The 18981-nt window shown below is 44.4% G+C and overlaps 1 protein-coding gene across 6 annotated transcripts in view; it reads right to left on the bottom strand.

Annotated features, from left to right (window-relative positions):
* Nucleotides 1-911: 911 nt before the first annotated feature.
* KCNAB1 (potassium voltage-gated channel subfamily A regulatory beta subunit 1) overlaps nucleotides 912-18981 on the bottom strand; it is a 400144-nt gene continuing 382074 nt past the window's right edge. For all 6 annotated transcript variants that reach the window (XM_082685469.1, XM_082685473.1, XM_082685472.1 and 3 more), the window contains 3 exons: nucleotides 12680-12800; nucleotides 7696-7784; nucleotides 912-2700 (listed from right to left, as the gene is read on the bottom strand). In XM_082685469.1, coding sequence (XP_082541595.1) covers nucleotides 2611-2700; nucleotides 7696-7784; nucleotides 12680-12800 — 300 coding nt within the window. In that variant the 3' untranslated portion in view covers nucleotides 912-2610. The remainder of the gene's footprint in view (nucleotides 2701-7695; nucleotides 7785-12679; nucleotides 12801-18981) is intronic.

Raw genomic sequence — 18981 nt, 5'->3', positions numbered from 1 at the left:
TTTTTTTTTTTTTTTTTAGTTTATTTGACAGAGATCACAAGTAGGCAGAGAGGCAGGCTCCCTGCTGAGCAGAGAGCCCGATGCGGAACTTGATCCCAGGACCCTGGGATCATGACTTGAACCGAAAGCAGAGGCTTTAACCCATTGAGCCATCCAGGCGCCCCTTACCCAAGAATTTTTAACTTAAAAATTTACCTGCTGAATTCATAAAATTTGTCCTTAAAAAAAGCACCAGACTGGAAAACTGAATACTTGGGTTTTAGGCCTGGTTTCTCATTTGCCAAGGAGTGGTGGTGCCTGGCTAAGGTGAAGCTGTGACATCTGATGACAGATGGTACACTATTGATGGAGTGAGTTCTTAACGTGGAAAGCCAGCACACAAGCATCTGTCTAGTTTCCATTTTCATTGGCTGAGATTTCAGTATGTGGATGACTGCTAACCCGGGTTACCCTTCAGAATGGTATGCTCTCTGCTACGAAATTCTTTCCAGAAAAGAATATGGGAGTATGTGGAAATATTTCTTAAGAGTATAACTGACATTTCTAATTTAGTGTGTTTACTATGGCAGAAGATTCATCTGTTAAAAAAACTAGTTCCCATGGGTAAGTAGTAATGTTTGTCATTTGCTTTTAATTTGCAGGTGTTTTAAATGAGTTTGAGAAGCATGAGCCTTAGTGTAGTGTATTTCTAAAATCCAGTGAGAGGTATCTTTAGCAGCTAATCATTTTCTTCTTTAATAAGAGAAGAAAATTTGGATTGTTACTGAAATCTTTTGTTACTGTTGTTTCTGTTGGGTATCATTCAGTGTTGTTTACTTGCCAGCGTGATTTTTATTCAGATTCTTACTGCCTATTTTATGGAGGTGGATATATATATAGTCCCTTATAATGAAAGAGCAGATAAAAACTAATTGAGATTAAATGCACAAAATGCTTTTATTATTCTAAGCAAATAAGTTAAATTGCATTTCCATTTAGACAACTTCATTATGCATACAGTAGTTCACTGTTTTAATACACAATGAAGAACTGAAGGATGATCCATCATTCATCTGGTACTCCTGGGTAAAAATCCCAAACTGTTTCCTTATTAGAATACAGGCAGTAGTAACAAAAAAGAAAATTTATTGGTATTTCACACTAATGCTTTAAGATTTAGAATTTAATCATGAAATACGTATTTGGAAATGGTGGCAGAAAATAGCATTTTAAGCTGATAGTCTTTTTCTTTAAATCTCAAAGTGATTTCTATATGGGGCACTTGGCTAGCCAGAAAATCAGAATTTTGTACATGCTCAGGTATCCAAATAGAAAGATAGGAACCCCCCCCCCCCGCCCACGCTCCCATGTTTTCCCTACTTTTAGATACACACAGTATATTATCACAGTTTTTTTTAGGTGGAATATTCATGAGGGTAGGTAACCAGTTAGTAGTGGCAAGGTTAGCCCTCTGCTTCTGTGTGCAACCCTTTTAATCCATGCAAAGAGCTTTCATGCATTTAGTTTAGTGCATATAATGTGGTTATAGAATCAGGAAATTTTGTAACATTTGCTTTTTACTAGGCAAGTTAATTGACCTAGCGTATGCTGAACAGTGACAGCATTTTTCACAAAGTCCTTGATTCACTTTCATGTTAATTCCTCAAAAACAGGCATCATATTGTAAAGTCCAGTGCTAATTAGCAAACATTTGCCTTTGTGGGTATTTTACAGGTTTACTTACAAAACTGAGCATGTGTATATTTATTTTTAAAGCTCAAATATTTAAACTTGCAGAAGCTGTGCCTACAAGCAGGCAAAAGTATAAAGCAGATTTTAATAAAATGTAGTCAAAAATGAACACTTCAGTTGCACATATATTACATTTTATCCAAAGCCTAAGTTTCCATAGCAGTGTAATCCTCCCTTTCATAAATTAGGCATCGTGTCTCAAGTGAAAGATTAGGTGTTCATCCTCTCCCCATATCTGTGTGTGAATGGACACTGTTAATAGATTCCTAATAGATATTGCGGGTAAATTACAATACAGGACATTCTTGGGGCCAAGCAACGGTGAATATTTTTCCAAGGTAATGAAAGCACATACCTTGAAGTTTTAGTTTGGTTGAATAACAAGTGAAACAACTCTTGCTAACCTTAATGTGGAAATAGAAAAAAGCAATGTGAAGTTGTTTCTGCTTAATTCTTCCACAACTTCTGAGCGAACGTAGCCTATTCTTTCTGATGCAATCCACATTGCAGCTGCGGATTTTATGCGTTTGAAAAAATACATCTGTACAGCCTTCTTTAAGTTACTAAATGCCTGAAGGTAATCTGTCCTCCCCGCATACACTTCCTGTGGCATAAGCATGAGGTGCACAGAGCAATGCAAGGAATAGGTGACTCCAGTCCAAGATAAGAAAATAGAATGGATTTCCTTGGTAGTGAGTTTTCAGATGTGCTCGTGATTCAGGTGCACAGTGGGAGCGACAGCAGATACCTCAGAATCCGGGAATACTAGAGGTTGAGCAGCAGGCTGCTAAGTGACTCAAGAGACTGGCAAGTGACACCATTCTATACCAGCAGAGACCACAGTTTGAACCCTGCACGTCCTGCGGCTCACGCACTGCCTTACGATCGGTAGTCTTTTTTGCTGTAGGGCTTGTTTCGTAATATGTTATCAATCTCATTTACCACGTGTGATGTCATCTTTGGGAGAACCTGAGGAGCAGGAGAAGTACAGAGGATATGGTTAGTACTCACTGATCATTTGGTTCTTTGTGCTTAAAATTAAGCAGAGTTGTCAAGACTTGTATACATTTATAAACTACTACTAGTAAGCCCTCCACCAGACTGTAAGCTCCTGAGGTCAGGGACAAGGACCTTGTTTTTTCCAGCACTGCGTTTCCTGTGATAAGAGTGCTGGGTTCATAGTTGGTGCTTGGAAGTATTGCTGAACTGAATAAAGGCATAATGTATAAATGAAAACTCATGGAAATGTAAGGAGTCACAGAATTTCGGATTTTTTTTTAATGGTCACATAAAAGTGAAAGAAACGTGATATTGTTTTTACTCCATTTTATCTAAAACATTTCAGCATGTCCGCATAGATTAAAATGCTCTGTTTTTTAAGTACTAAGTCTTTCAAATCCAGTACCTTTGACACTTAACAGCACTTCTCCATTCTGACAAGCACTAAGAGGCCATTTGTGGCTAGAGGCTAGGGTTGTGGACAGCACAGGTCTAGAGACTTAAGGAGAGATTCTCTGCCACTGGTGTTCACAACCCTGGTGGAGGATGGCCAGGGTTAACAGGCCTCCCTCGTAGATGGAATGAATGGCTTCGGAAAGTGAGCAGTCTGAAATGGAGGGAAGAAAGTGTAGGGGATGTGATGGTAGGAGTAGGTGGAAAGGGAAGTTGGGGTAGTCAGCATGGAAGACCTTGAATGCCACTGTTTATGGAGTTGGGACTTGCTTCTTGGCAGCGGGGAACCTCTCAGGACTTGAGCTGGGAGTGACCCCATCAGACATGTGGAGGTGGTCTGAAGGAGGTGATAGAAAGGGAGCAGAGATGGTACAGATTGCTTGCTGCTGGAGCCACAGAGATGGTGAAAGCAGTGATTAGTGGCAGTGGAGAAGAAAAGGAGAGTGGATTGGAGAGACACTTTGGAGGCCGGTGAGGATTTCAAGACTGAGTGACTGGAAGGTTAGAGATGTTGATTGTTGAGACTGGGAACCACAGGAGTAATCTGGAGTACAAGAGGTTTGAAGTAGGATGTGTGGAGATTAAGGTGCCTGTGGGCTATCCGTGTAGGCACGGCTCGTAGGCAGCCGAGTGGGGCTGTGGATTGGTGGCGGCAGGAAGACTGGAGTTGAGGGTTCGTGAGTCATTCACCACGGAGATGCCTGCCCCTTGAAGCCCTGGGAGAGGATGAGCTCACCCAGGGCTTGAATTTATCATGAGAAGGGGACCAAGGGTACACATTACATCAGACAAGGGACAAAGGCAGACTTCTTCACGGGAATAGACTGACCCTGTGTGGGGACTGTGGCAAAAGACAATTACGCCGGTCACTTTTGAGGTTTCGGCCTCACCCTTCCTCTGCTGCAATCATGTTGGCCAGGGTGACCCTGTCTCCACTCAAGTGCTATTCTCAAAAGCCTTAGGGTTTGGCAGGAGAGTAGAGCTACTCCACATGAGAAACTAGGTCTGGCTAACATTTTCCTAAAGGGGGAGAGTTTTAATTTCCCACCAGCTTTAGCTCAGAGAATTAAAACGAGTATGTTCTTTAAAATGAGACTGCAACAAAGAGACCCAGATCTAGAAAGTAGATTTGTGGGAAGTTTTGTCTAAAATATAGTGGGTTAGCTATGCAAGGAGAAAAAATTCTTCATTCATTACGCCAAAGTAAATTTCAGACCGAGATTTAAACATTAAAAAAAGAAACCGTAAAACTACTTGAATAAAACATGAAAATTGTATATATAGTGTTGTAAGACTTAAATTTTTAAGAAGCCATACATCCAGGATTTTATGTGAAGATGCCCAATTTTTTAATGTTGGCAACTGTTGTAAAACATTTTCACCCGCTGCAGATTACACAAACATCCCACAGGCTACCAGCTTGGCAACCTTGCTGTTCTACTGACTGGATTAATTGGTGGATAGAGGATACCGGGGAAGGAGTGGTAAGGGAGAGGAGCCCTGGTTGTGAGAAGAGCCTACTGCCGAGAAGCCTGGGTTTCTCTGAGCGGGTGATGGGGAGCCTCGGGAGCGGGAGAGAACTGCTTCTCCCCACTTGTTAGGTTTTTTAGGATGGGGACCTGTGCGGGTGATGGCAGGCTGCCTGCTGCTATGCTTTCTCCTCTCCTTGCTCTTCCACTTAGTGAGGCTCTGATTTCTATGTCCCTCCAGCATGCGCATGTCTTGGGCACATTCCATCCCTTGGAGCAGCTGACTCTCTTGGCTCCCATTAAAAATTTCCTTTCTTTAACAACTGTTGGCACTGCGCACTTAATCCTGCAACCAATCCCACCACTGCTGGGTGCCCCCTGGCTGCCCAGTCACAACTTGCCTAGGGTGGAAAATTCTGTGCTGGGCTGTGAGGTAGGAGTGGAAAGGTGGAGAGGGTAATAAGCCTCCAAGGTAGTGGCCTCCCAGCTTGAATGGGGGTCCCTTTTCTCTTAACCTTTGGCATCTCTACCTCCCTCCCCCTCCCCCCCCCCCCCCCACTGCCACCAATCCTGCTATCAGCCTGAGCCTTGCTAGGGAGAAAGTGCTTTGGGAAGGTGGATTTGGAGTTTACTTCTGAAATACATCTTTTGCAACCTGGCATACTCCCCCAGCCCTGGAGTTATTATTTTTTTTAACCATTCCCAGTCAGTATGAACTCCCCCCTGGTATAGCAGTGGTCACTCTGTTAGTGTGATAGGAATCTCCGTTTCTCCCTCTTGGCTAAGCCACCAGCAAATCATGGTTTCTGTGTCCAAAGCCTATGGAATCCATCCACTTCACGTCGACGGCCACCATCCTAGGTACTCCCAGCCAGCATCTCCTATCACCAGGAAAACTGCCTTTGCCTTTCTTTATTCCACTTTCTACACAGCAGCCAGCACAATTTTTAAAGTTCAAATAACAGCATGTCCCTTTAAAAAGGCTCCCAAGGATTTGTTGCATGTACGACAAAACTCACCTGTTTAATGTCCTGTGAAGTCTTTCTCCTGCCTGCCTCCACTTCAGTGCACCCACTGTCCCTTTTGCTCACTACACGTTGACCACATTAGTATTAGCCTTAGGCTGGCAGTTACTAGAAAAAGCCAAATTCCTTCCCATCTCCAGGCCTTTGCACTGTTGTTCCCCACTGTGTCTGGAATGCTCCTGCTTGGGTGTTGCACATTTCTCCTCTTCTGGGCTTTAGCATTACACGCATCCCGGAGGGGCCTTAGGCAAAAACAGCACCGGAAGTAGGCCCACCTTCTCAGTTAGTCTCTATCATAGAACCCTCTTTAGTTATTTAATAGTGTGCATATTTTTGAAATTATTTAATGTTTATTACTTGCCTCTCCCACTGGAATGTAAACTTGAAGCTTGGATGGCATCCTTCTTGTTTCTGGGGTCTCCAGTGCCTGTTACATAGTAGGCCCTGAAAGATCTCAATGAACTAAGGGACAGATTCCTGAATTCGCTCTCATCCAGCCTGTGAGCTCGTGAGGGCAGAGGCCTGTTTTTTCTGTCAGTACTCTTGCTGCCTAGCGTGGTGCCAAACATATGATAAGAACTATGAATGGAATTGAAATCATTGGATTTCAACTGTGTCCAGACTATATATCTAGTATCTTCATTGCCATTCCTCGTCTTTTCCCAGCACGTAAGTGAATATAAGGTAGGTGTGGTTTTTGTAAGAGGGAGCCATCCCCCAATTCCCCATGCAGGGATGGGAGCCCAGAGAATCCAGGAGGAGCTGGGGGCCTGGGAGGGGTTCTTGGTGGCAAGGGCAGAGGTGATTACCCCGCTGCACAGCCCTGAGAAAGCGACGGGGGGAGGGAGGCAGGCACCGTTCATCTCCCAACACATCCGGGGCTATTTGCCAAGAGGGTTTTAAACCTTGTAAGTGTAATCACGTTTGTTCCCACGTCCATGTGTTTCCTTTTGGGAGGGTTCACGGTTTGCTTGAGGGGCAAGTGGGCAGGGGAGAGACCGTTCTGTTCCCCAGGGAGTGAGAGGAAAATACACAGCCATACTTCTTTTGGCAGGTGGTAGCTGTGGCAAGAGTAGTGGGCAGGCTCTTCTGTACCCTCGGGCTGCTAGTGGGACAGGCTCAGGACTGAGGTGTGGCCTTTGGGGGTAGGGGTTGGTCACAGTAGCCCACCCACTCCACAGGTGGAAGTTCCAGGAACGTCTCTCTTCCACTTCCCCTCTCACTGTCCTTACTGGCTTCCCGGAGTACATCGGCGGGGCTCCTACCAGTTCTAGTTCGTGCAGGAGGGAAGAGTGGGGTGATAGTCCTGAACTGGCTGCTAGGGAAGATGTGATCCTGGAAGTCCAAAATAGAATGCTGAACTTGTTTCCTCTTTCAAATGTGGGAAACGTTCATTCAGCAGGTATTTGACTGCTGGCTAAGGGATATATAGTAATGCCAGGAACTGGAAAAGCAGCAGAGATGCGGGAAAGACCCAGGTCTCGGACCTCAGGAAGCTTCCTGTCCAGCTGGGGAGACAGGTTCTACTACACGATCATAAATGCTGTGATGGGGAGGAACACATGATGCTCTGGGAGCAGAAGGGCGGGCAGCCGACAGTGTAGGTTGGCAAATAATGGGGGTAAAGAACTAACGAATAAATAATGTACATACATTGTCCAGTGGTTCAAGCATGTTTTTATGGTAAGGCCTGGCAACCCAGTTTGCCTGGTGTCACGTTGTTTGTGTCCGAGAATGCACTGTCCCTCAACCCATCCTGGAGCAAGAGCTTTGAGAATCTCGCCTCTTAATAAGAGGACACCCCTGGATCCATGTACGTGTTGCTGCTGCTTGCGCCTTTGCCGCCTGCATTCCCATCCTCCACACCGCACCCCAACCCCAAACTAGGAACAGGTAGCCTTTGGGAAGCTGTGACACAATCAAGAAGAGAGGTGGAGAGAGATGGGACACTGCCTGGGGACATCTGCAGAGGACCATGCTATCTCCCTGAGCCTGGTGGGAAGGGCCGTGGTACTTGCCTGAATGGCACCGAGATTTTCAATGAGTTGTTCCGGAGTGGAGGATCCCAGGAGCACGGAACTCACACCCTCATTTCTCAGGCACCATGCTGGGAATAAAACGTGGTCAGGACGTCAGAACACTTGTGCTTACTGATTAGCTTCTAAACCCCTATAACCCCCACTGCTGCAACTGAAACTTAGTAACCTTTGGGAGGAAGATAGACGGTGCTCCCTAGGATTGAAAATCTCAGCAGCAACCCCTGTCCTGGAGAGGGTTCAGAAGAATCTGTGCGTTCGAATTGAGGGCTTAGGGCACATGCTCTGCATGAGGACTTGCCCAATGGCTAGGGTATCCAGTAGAGCTCTCCACCCCAGGAACACACTGTTGCTCCTGAAAACACCCGACCCTGCTTCCCGGCAGATGTCTGTATTCCTGTTTCCGTCTTGGCCCACAGTCTCCTGTCTTTCCTTCTTATTCATGTTCTTTTTCCTCATGTTACATATGGTCCTGTAGACCCTGGGTGTCTTGTTCTTTGATTCTATACATCTCGCAGACTGAGGATCTCCCTTCCTTTTCCGAGATTCAGCCTCTGTTGATAATCTGCTTGCTTACGCTCACCAGCCTTCAACTCCTCACTCTCCTTCCTCTGCCATTCTAGCAACCTCTACCCTTAAACCCTCTATCCAGCGTCGTCCCTTCCTTGGCAGATGACCTGTCTTCCTACTGTATGTAGACAATGAAGTCTGTCACGTGCAGTATTCCTCACTAACCCTCAAGCACACACCCACACCCTCCAGTTTCAGAAGATGATATATCTTGTTTCTGTTCAAGGGCAAAGTCTGCCCTGGATCCAATTCCTGTTACCTTTTCTTGGACTTGATGCATCCATCATTTTTTACTTTCCCTGAATTTTAAATTTCTTACTACCTCCTTCATCACATTTGTCCCATTCTAAAATCCGCCTCCTCTGACCCTTCATACTTGGCTAGTTAAATGTCCAAAAGGGTAGTTTGGATTCCCTGAGAGGACTCCTTAGCCCTCTAGTCTCCTTACCATGTCAGAAGTCAAGTTCCTTAGGAAGCTCCTTGTGGATACGGTAGATGTCCGTAACTAGAGGTCTCTGCAGACGCCTACACATACTGTCTGCCAGACCCTCTGCTGGGGGCCGCACAGGCACTGCCAATCGCATGCTGTGTACAACTAAGTCTGTCTTGGGTTCCCAGTCTCATCTTGGGGCCATCACCAAGCAACCTGGCTTTCTAACCCCCAAACCAGGGTGTTTAGCCTTAGGAACGGTCCTTTTTCTGAACCCACATTCCCTTTTAATTGCCACGTCTAGTTGATTGTTCCTCCTAAATATTTCTGTAATCTGGTAGCTCTCACTTTGCAGCATGCATCAGAATCCCCTGGAGGGCTCATGAAACAAGGACGGGGAGGGAGTGGGGGCCCCAGGGAGCTGGGAGTATATCCCACAAGCTTCCAGAGGTTGCTGATGCTGCTGGTCCAGGGACCATGCTTTCTCTGAAAACAACTTTGTTGAGGTAAAATTTCCCCATTTAAAATTTATCATTCAATCATTTTTCCTAAGTTTATCAAATGTGCAACTGTCACCATTTACAGTTAATCCCCTTTCTACCCCCAGCCCCAGGAAACCGTTCATCTGCTTTGTACCCCTATAAATTTTATGACTTCGGGACATTTAATTTAAATGGAATCCTATAACCTGGGTCCTTTCTGTATGACTTCTTTCACTTACTGTAATGTCTGTAAGGCTCACCCATGTTAATAGCATTAACTAGTAAATATTTCTTTATTGCTGAAGAGCATTCCATCCTGTGGCTGTGGGAACCACACTTTGAGAATGGCTGCTCTGGTTCCACTGGCCACTGTCCTCATACAGGACTTCACTGTCTCTCCTTCACAGCTGGTTTTCCCACCCCTTGACTGGATTTTCCTCTCCCCTTTCCCCAGAATCTGTCACACATCAAGCCGTAGTTTTTCCAGGTATAAATCTGATCATGTCTTGCCTGGTTAAAAGTTCTTCAACATGCACCTGACATCATCATTATCTTATAAGACAAAGCTCTCATTTCTCATCCTGGCAAAATTGTTCAAAAGCCTGCCTCTCCAGCTTCATGTCTTCTCACTCCTGGCCTGAAGCTTTTGACTTCAGCAGCACTGCACTGTTGGTAAGTCTTTTCTGTCCCCAAACATCATGCTGTTTTTCTCCTCAAGTCCTTGGTTCATGTGTGCCCTTGGCCTGGAATGTCCCTCTGCTCACTGATACCTACTTGCCATTTGAGACTCCTCATGGGTACTGCCTTCTCCCAGAGCCCTTCCCTGAATCCCAGGCTGGGTTGGGACCCCCTACATTTTACTTAACTTCCATAATCCTCTGTGTCCTTCTCAATTATTTTAATACAACACTGTATTAAAGTTCTCTTTTATTTTCTTGACTTGCCCACCAGGCTGTGAGATACGTGTTATTTGCACTTGGATGCTTAGCGCCCAGCCCAGTACCTGCACATAGTAGGTGTTTATTACATGTTTGTTGAATAAACACAGGTGTGGATGATTGATGGGTGTCCCCAAGTGTTCCTTGCCCCGTTTGCTCAGGGCTTGCAACAGATACTCTTTAAGCTGTTACCATGCTCTGGCCTTTTGGGGCAATCACTAAATCTTTCCACATGGGCAAAGTACTCTAATAAAGGCAAAACGCCAAGTGATCCAGGACTTTTTTCCACCCCCCGGCTGCAACTGTTTCCTGCTTTGGGCTTAAAGAACTCTTTTGACTCTGGTGTTAAAGTTTTGAGGTCAAAGCAGGGCGCTGGGAAAATTATTGCCCCTAAACTACCTAATGTCAGCAACAGCCATTTTCCCCATGGGCTGTAGGGCATAGGAGAACCCACTGGGCAGAAGTGGCCAGCATGATAGAGAACACATGCAGATGATTCTAGCAAGTGTTACCACCAGCCCTATCCAGAAAGCCTACAAGCAAAGTGTAAATGCTGGCTCCTGTGAAGGTGTGTGACGTGGGAGCCAGCCCACACTTGAGTTCAAGTGGTTTGTTTCCTGCCAAAGGACTGCCCCCTCCCCCTACACCCTTCTAGCAGATCAAAGGTAATATGGAAATAATTTCTTGGTTTGAGAGTTCTGCGTTTAAAAGCAAAACTACTTGTTTATAAAGAAAGAAAAAAATGACAGGCAAGCAAGACATCTGGGGGCACAGAGGGAGGAGAGGGAGAATCAAAGCCTGTTCCAACTAAAACTCAGACTGTAACGAGTCTTTCATGTGTATCTAACATCCAGTGAAAGTTTAAATCCGGTTAAGGTTTCCTCTTGAGAAGGACACTGTCCTCTTTCAGAGCTAAATTCAAAACGCACTGTCACGTTCCCACCCAAAACCATATTTACAACAATTCATGTTTCTCTGTCACTCTGACCGCAGGCCATGGCTAGGAATTGGTGGAGTTGTAGGTCCAAGGCATCTCTTTGCAAAACCATCATCATCGTCATCATCACCACTTACTGAGCACCCACTCTTTGCTTCATATATATAATTTTCCTTTACACAACAGATTTATAGGTTCTGTGTTATACACATTTTATAGATGAGAAAATGGATAGCAAGTAAAATAACTTGCTCATGGTCAAATGACCAGTACTTTTTACTGTGCTTGTTAAAACTATAGGGATGCTAATAATCACATTAGTCTTCGACCTTTTTTTGAGGGGGGGAGGACAAAATCAAGTCCTGTATATATGTATATGTACCCAGGTAAACGATATTCCCTATCCTCTCCTCACTACCTCCCATTTTCGTCTGTCTCCAGCTGCAGCCATTCCCTGCCTTTCAACCACAGAAGGATCTCGAATCTAACAATTACTCTGTCACGTTGTTTTCATAGAACTTACCTTGGGCTTCTTATCTCCTTATCTCTTCTTATATCAGATTAGTCCCATTTCCTGCTGTTTCTTAAACCTTGGGAATATTTTCTGAAATCTGCAACCCATTTTACTCTTTTTCTCATAGCCACCCCATGGATTCTTTCTCTCTCTCTCTCTCTCTCTTTTTTAACCCTCAGTTCCTTCGTTTGTAAGGTGGAGGTAATGATCACCAAAACTCCTTACTCTGTAAGATAGGACAAGTGCTAGCGTACAGCTCGGGATTATTCTGATGATTAAGGAGACCGTGAGCATAAAGCGCTGCTATGGAGGAGGGAGCCGAAAGCCTCACCTCCAAGCCGCCTGTGCCTACTGGAGATGTGAACTGAGATGTACTGTAGGTATAAAATGTGTTCTGGATCTTGAAGACTTAGTAAGAAGAAAAGAATGTAAAGTATCTCAGTAACTTTATAGTCATTGTGTTTTGAAATGATAATGTTTGGGCCATTACTGGGTTAAATAAAATCCATCATTAAAATTAAGTTCACCTATTCCCTTTTGAATTTTTTAGTATGGCCACCAGAATGTGAGCCACATTCTATTTCTGTTGGACAGCACTGGCACATGACGGTTTTCAACCATACCAGTGACAGTGATGGTTCAACTCCACAGTGTTAGAAGGTCACTTTTCATGGCCGCTCAGGAAGTTGTAGAGTGAAGCTGCTCCTCTAGGATAGGCTTCCATGGGGTGGTAGCTTTGGGCCCCCCTTGGGCAACCCCCAGCCCTGCATCTGGCCTCTCACCAGCCGCACCTTAGCTTCCACAGGGAGGGGAAATGAAGCCAGGAGAAATGCATGTCATTCCACCATTGAGGGGCGCTCACCCCAGACACCAGGAGGATGTGTGTGTTTTCACTTGTTCGCATTTAAACGGTTTTCTAAGGGATAGAGGAAGGAAGGAAGTGTTTTAGCATGTAGACAATTCCAGGGAGCTTTGAAAGCTTTGTTTTAGATAATAGTAACCAGTCTGCCCTGATACTAGATCCTTTATTGTGGCAGGGACCTGAAAAGTCTTCTCTGATCCAGCAGAGCCTCCCCTCCCGGGTAGTTTTCTTACCGACAGCTAGCTGAGGTAGTGTGCATCCCAGACGCTCAGCAATTGGGGAAAGGTCTTTGAGCTTGTTCTGCTGCTTTCGGCCTTCTTCACTTACAATTCTTTCCTTCAGCCACTGGTAGCACTAGGGAGAAGAGCATTTAAATTTCTTTTTTTTATTAAAGATTTTATTCATTTATTTGACAGATAGCGCAAGTAGGCAGAGAGGCAGTCAGAGAGAGAGGAGGAAGCCGACTCCCTGCGGAGCAGAGAGCCCGATGTGGGGCTCAATCCCAGGACCCTGGGATCATGACCTGAGCCGAAGGCAGAGGCTTTATCCTACTGAGCCACCCAGGTGCCTCGGGAGAAGAGCATTTAAAAGTTAGTGTCTGGTAAGGGTTTGAGGCAAAGATTGTTAAATCAAGTAGGAGCACCCTCATGGTGAATTCCTGAATCTTCTTCCCTAAACTTTATGTTTCGTGGTGACCCGAAGCCTGTGCTTTTAGGCAAAGAAATGTTCCCCATGGTCTCAATCCTTGATTATTGGCTCAAGACAGATTGATTTTGACTAATAGTCACCATTCAAATCCATCAACACACAGGAAAGTTATTAAAATCCTGACATACAATCCATTACATATTGCCTGCTTAGTGGAGGAAAGGATGTTTCTTATTGCATAGCCCAATTTGAGAATGTAGCAAAAAAAACCAAAACCAAAACCAAAAAAAAACCCTGACATTTCACCAAGGTCTACTATGTTTCCTTTTTGTCAAGAAAGTGGGGTGCCAACTTTGGTCAAAGAAAGCCATTATCTTAACATTCTTTTAAAATTATCTTTCTCCCTCTTGCCTTCTATTTACTGCCAGTCTCTCTCTCTCTCTCTCTCTTTTTTTTTTTTAAGATTTTATTTCCTTGAGAGAGAGAGGGAGCACAAGTGGGGTGAGGAGCAGGCGGAGAAGCAGACTCCCCACTGAGCAGGGAACAGTGGGGCTCCATCTGAGATCATGACCTGAGCTAAAGGCAGCCACTTAACCCACTGAGCTACCTAGGTGCCCCCCCACCCGCCCCCAGTTTCCTTTTCTTACAGTGGTGCTTTTTTTCTTTCTTCTTTTTTTTTTTAAGCTTTTATTTTTATTTATTTTATTTATTTGACAGAGAGAGGGAAGAAAGAGAACATATGAGCAGGGGCGGGGGGCAGGCAGCAGGCAGAGTGAGAGGCAGAAGCAGGTTCCGTGCTGAGCAGAGCCTGACACTGACACAGGCCTCAATTCCAGGATCCTGGGATCATGACCTGAGCCAAAGACAGGTGTTTAACCAACTGAGCCACTCAGGCAGCCCCACAGCAGGGCCTTCCTGTGAGCTTTCAGCTCCTTCCTAGAAGCAGACAGAGGATAGCTAACAGGTACCCAAGCATGTTTTTAAAAAATTTAAAGTGGATAAAGACTATCCCTAATGTGTATTATCTTTTGTATAGCAATTGAAACTTTAAAAGGTAAGGAAGTTCAGAACAGGAACCTCTTCTGTAAAACCTCTGAGAAGAGACTGACTCTGATCTGTAGCCTATAAAGTGAGCTAATTTCCTAAGGAGACATATCTTTTAGAACATCTCAGTGCCTTGCTTTTCCAGAAGATTTTGCTCTTAGTAGGAAATGAGGGACAGTAGAACTAACACTAACTAACACTGAGCTGCAACATCCAAAGGTAACGAATAGTTATAAGAATGGGTTTTATTGAAACTAATAGAAACCATCCCCTTCCGTGGCAATGTGGACTTTATCCGTTGTGTTGTGAAATAATTGTCACCACAGACCTTTACCTTCCCAAAGACAGCAATCCTCACAGACACTCCACCCACATGATTTCAATAGGCTGCTTGCTTTTGTTTTTTAAGTCCTTTTTTCTTCATTCTAAGGCCGTATTTCCAAAGAAAAGGGTAACCACATTATGTTGTATTATGATTTTTGGAATGATTTTGCAGATGTGAAAAAGAAAAAGGGCAAGCTGCCCCAGTTCTGTTTGCTTCCTAGATCTCAAAGGCTTTTGGTCTGGCTCCTCCCTTGAGAATTTGCTTAGGGACATGGCCAAGAGTTTTCCCAGCCTCAGCTCTGGGAAACCTCAGCTTCCAGGAGGAAGGGTAGCCTGGAGCACCTCTCCAGAGAAGACAGCTGGTGCAGCGATGATGAGTTGGGCCTCGTGAAAATGACCACTGCCATCAGGGCCCAGGAGCCTTCCCTGACCACATCTGTGTACTGGGTAGACAGTGTGCTGGGTCAGAGCGCCCCTGAACTTACTTCCCCTGTCCTCACTGGGAAAACATTACTGACCCTCACTTTAATTTCATAACACCTTTCAGAGGACCAGTAGCTTGGTGTTCTTCAAAGGAAAAAAGAAAATGGTTGCAAACCAATAGATGAATGACTGCTTTTTGTCCTAACTAGCTGCATTCCTGGTTTCAATGTATACCACACATACAAGGAATGGTTGGTTTATCTATCACTTCTAGAACTCCGTTTTCGAAACCTTATCACGTGGAGTGCATTTGTACTCTTAGGATCAAGTTACAAGTTTGTTGTGTATGTGAGCTTTTACACACACGTGCAGACGTAACATATTGAGAGACAGACTTCTAAAAGTAACGAACGTCAGGCATTCATTTACTGAGTCACTCCCCCAACCCTCTGCACTATAAACCTCACTGCTTTAATCACTGGGAAACATAAGCAGGCTAGGATTTAGAAAAAGTAGAGGCACAGTATTTATACCGCTTTTCCTCATACCAAAGGAAACAAAAGTGTTTTGGGAAATAAATAGCTTTAACTCCTTTGCAAGTGGCAAACTGTTAGCATAGAGAGAAGAAGAGGCTTAATTAAAATATAAATAGGGAAGCGAACCAGTGTTTCTTTGTAAGAGGACTGGTGGTGGGTGTGGCTGCGTGGACTGGGCAGTCATCCATGGATCAAAAGCTGATTTTTTTTTCTTCCAGCCCTATTCTATGGCTTATACCATTGCTGCAGTGGTTTGGTCACGAGTTGATCTTTCTAACTAAGTGGAGGAGGGCAGGGATGGGCTTCTCGTTCATCTCAACGTCTCCAGTCCTGCCACAGTGCTTGCCCCAGAGTGGGCCCTGCCAGTATGACTGATCAGGACGGGGGCGGGGGGGAGGGTGGTGGCATCTGAGCAACCAGGGCTTCCCAGAGTACAAAATAGAGCTCTGCAACGTTTCAGATGAGCACAGACACCCCTTCCTTATTCCACGACAACCTTGCGGACAGTCCTGTGTGACTCCGCAGTGCTTGTAGATCCCACATGGTTTCCTAATTCATTTCTTCCCCTTGCCTAACAAGTGCCCGAGTTCTTCCTGGAAGGTGGGGACTGTCGCCTTCTTCCCTGTACCCTCAGCACTCAACACAGAGCCCAATACTGGCCAGATACTCAGTAAATATTTGCCAAACGAAAGATGTGAGCTTTTCTGCACACATTAGGGGGCTATTGCTTTTATATGTAAATCACAAAATTCTCTGAATTTTCCTAAAGCCTATTTTCTTTGCCATCTCTCCATGCTGTGACCATTTTACAGCTAACGCTGGGGGTAGGAGTGGTCTGTGGGTCTGGCCCTGAAGCCTCCACAGTTGGCTGTTCCTTAATAATGGATTGAAACTCAGGCAGCAACTTTATAAAGCCGTGGACAGAATAAGTCACATTTCATCTCTGGACTTTGTCTTCGAATAATTTAGCATCCAAGATCGCTGACTATTATAATTTAAACTTCAAAATCTTTGGCTCAGAAGAGCAGCACAGTCTTTGATGCTGGTGGAAATCTTTAGGTAAACTACTGAAGCTAAAAAATGTCCTTCGGAAATTACGCCGGGCTGTGCAATGCGTTTAGTTTCCTAATATGAACGCCTGGAGTACTCGAAATGCCCCTCTTCTCTTACCTTGACTTAAGTTTGCATCTTCCTATTTTCATTTGACCAGGAGGCGGGGGTGTTACATATTTTTATGATTTTTCTGTAAGACATTTTGTCAGCAACAGGAAAGAGCTGGCCATAAATTTTATTGCACTTTTCATTTCTATTTAAAACATCTATTTAAAAGCTATACACCTGGTCTGTTGATCAGACTTTGATAATACGTTATGGCTCACTGCACTCATTCAACAAACATTTATGGAGAACCTGTCATGTGCCAGACTCTGAGTTTCAGCGTCTGTCATAGAGGTACTCACAAATCACCGTCTGGTAGCTTGAAGAGTGTTTTGTAGTTGGGGTGCCTCCCTTGTTGACTGCCTCAGAAGCCATGTTTGTACCATTTCTTTAAGGAAAATGCCCCTAATGATGGTGCATGACAGGAGCCGGTCACAGCCCTTTACCTTTTGGGCCACTGTCATTGGTCTGACAGGTTGGCTTATGACCCAAGGCTTGGCCAGTCTTCTCTGGATCAAAGACCTAAGGGAAGATGGCTGTCTCTGCTCTCACATTACATGTCTGTAAGGATGTAAACCTGCAAACACCAGTTTTCCCACTCCTGGCCTCATGGAGAGGACTCGTTTGCAATAGAAGACAATGCCCACATGCAGAGAGAAATAGAGGCGATGGAAAGTCCCGAGAATGTTCAAATCTATGGTTGAGTCAACCCTGAGACCATCCCCATTCCAGCCTTCCCAGTGAGCATATGCTCCCCTTCTTTGATGAAATTAGTTGAATTAAATTTGATTGACTGAAATGAGAGAATTCTGCAAATTCTCTGTACGAAGAGTTAACAGAATAATAGAGGAAGATGCAAATAATTCAGCTCTGTAAAGTGAGGACAGGCTTCAAAGAGGTGAAGACGACCAAGCTCTATCTTTAGAGATGAGGAGGGGCTCCAGTGCAAGATGAAAAGAAGGGCATTTGTGGGAGGCAAAGGAGAGTACAGTGCTTTTGGATGAATAGTACAATGATATCACATGGGGAGAGACCACAGCGGAAAAGTGGGCACCACTTAGATCCCAAGGTTATTTCCTTGAATACTTTTCTATGGGGTTTGGGTTTTGTCCTATAAGCAATGACTGGGAAGTGTATAACAGATTTTAAGCCGGGTTATGATATGGTCAGATTAGTCTGTCAGAAAGATAATTGGTTACAGTGATAACAAAAGGAAAGATAATTGGACATAATAGTTGACAAAAGGAAAAAAAAAAAACATTAGAGTGCAGATGGGGGGTTACTGCAGCAAAATAAGGAAGAAATGTGCAGGGAATGGGCTTTGAGAGTCAGGAGGTGGTCTGGAGGCATGGGGGCCCCACTAGACAAGAGTGAAGGAAGAGAGGTCTCAGTCTGACATAACCCTTGGCTTCTGACTGGGATGGCCAGATGGAGGGTGGAGGCACGATTAACCAAGAAGGAAGGGTAGGTTCTGGGGGGTGATGATAGATTCCACTAGGTATGACTAATGCCCACAGGAGATGTCTAACAGACATGTGAAGAAGTAGTAGTGTACAGCTAGGCAGTGAACACAGAGGTGGTGACCAAAGATACAGAAGTCACTGTTAGAGTGGTAGACCAGATGCAGCCCAGAAGACCCCCAGGTTGTGATACTTTCTAAAAAACCCCTAGATAGGTTCGCACTGCGTTAATGTATCTTTCAGATACAAGTTCAGTACTTAACAACAGCATGAAATATCGTGTCTGTCTTATTGGTATAACTTGGAATAGCTGATGTAAAACACCAGCCATTTATTCTCTTTGGGGTGGGGGGAGGTAAAAGCTGCCAGCTTATTTATCTTACTTGCCTAGCTCTCTATCTTTTATTTATTTATTTATTTATTTATTTATTTATTTATTTATATTTTTTGCTTCAGTTATTCTATAGAAATGGTTTTCCTTTTTTTAAAAAGCAACTTTATTTTTTTATTTTAAGTTGGCTCCATGCCCAATGTGGAGCTCGAACTCATGACCTTGTGAACAAGAGCTGCATGCTACACTAGCTGAGCCAGCCAGGCGCCCCGCAAGTGGTATTTTAGGTGCACATATATTAGTATGGAAAACATTCCGCCTAATGATGTAGGAAGGCTTGAGAGTCTGTGGAGCTCTAAAGAAGCCGCTTTGTGATCAGGAAGAGGCTTTTCTCCTGAGAGCCCTTCATGTTTATTGTTAAGGATGTTTCAGTAGATGTTGACTTCATGGAAGTCAACAATAGAATTATTTTTCTGAGTTGCTTTTGGACTTAGCCACCTTCAGTATTTTGTACCTCCTTACTTTTTTTTTTTTTTTTTTACTTTCTCCTTTGTTAATTCATTTGTAAAAGGTATGAAAGGTTTTTTGTTTTGTTTGTTTGTTTGCCATAT

The sequence above is a fragment of the Mustela nivalis genome, assembly GCF_964662115.1.
Source record: "Mustela nivalis genome assembly, chromosome: 1".
Classification (NCBI taxonomy): domain Eukaryota; kingdom Metazoa; phylum Chordata; class Mammalia; order Carnivora; family Mustelidae; genus Mustela; species Mustela nivalis.
The sequence above is the reverse complement of the archived record's forward strand: the minus strand, read 5'-3'. Positions and strand labels throughout refer to the sequence as shown.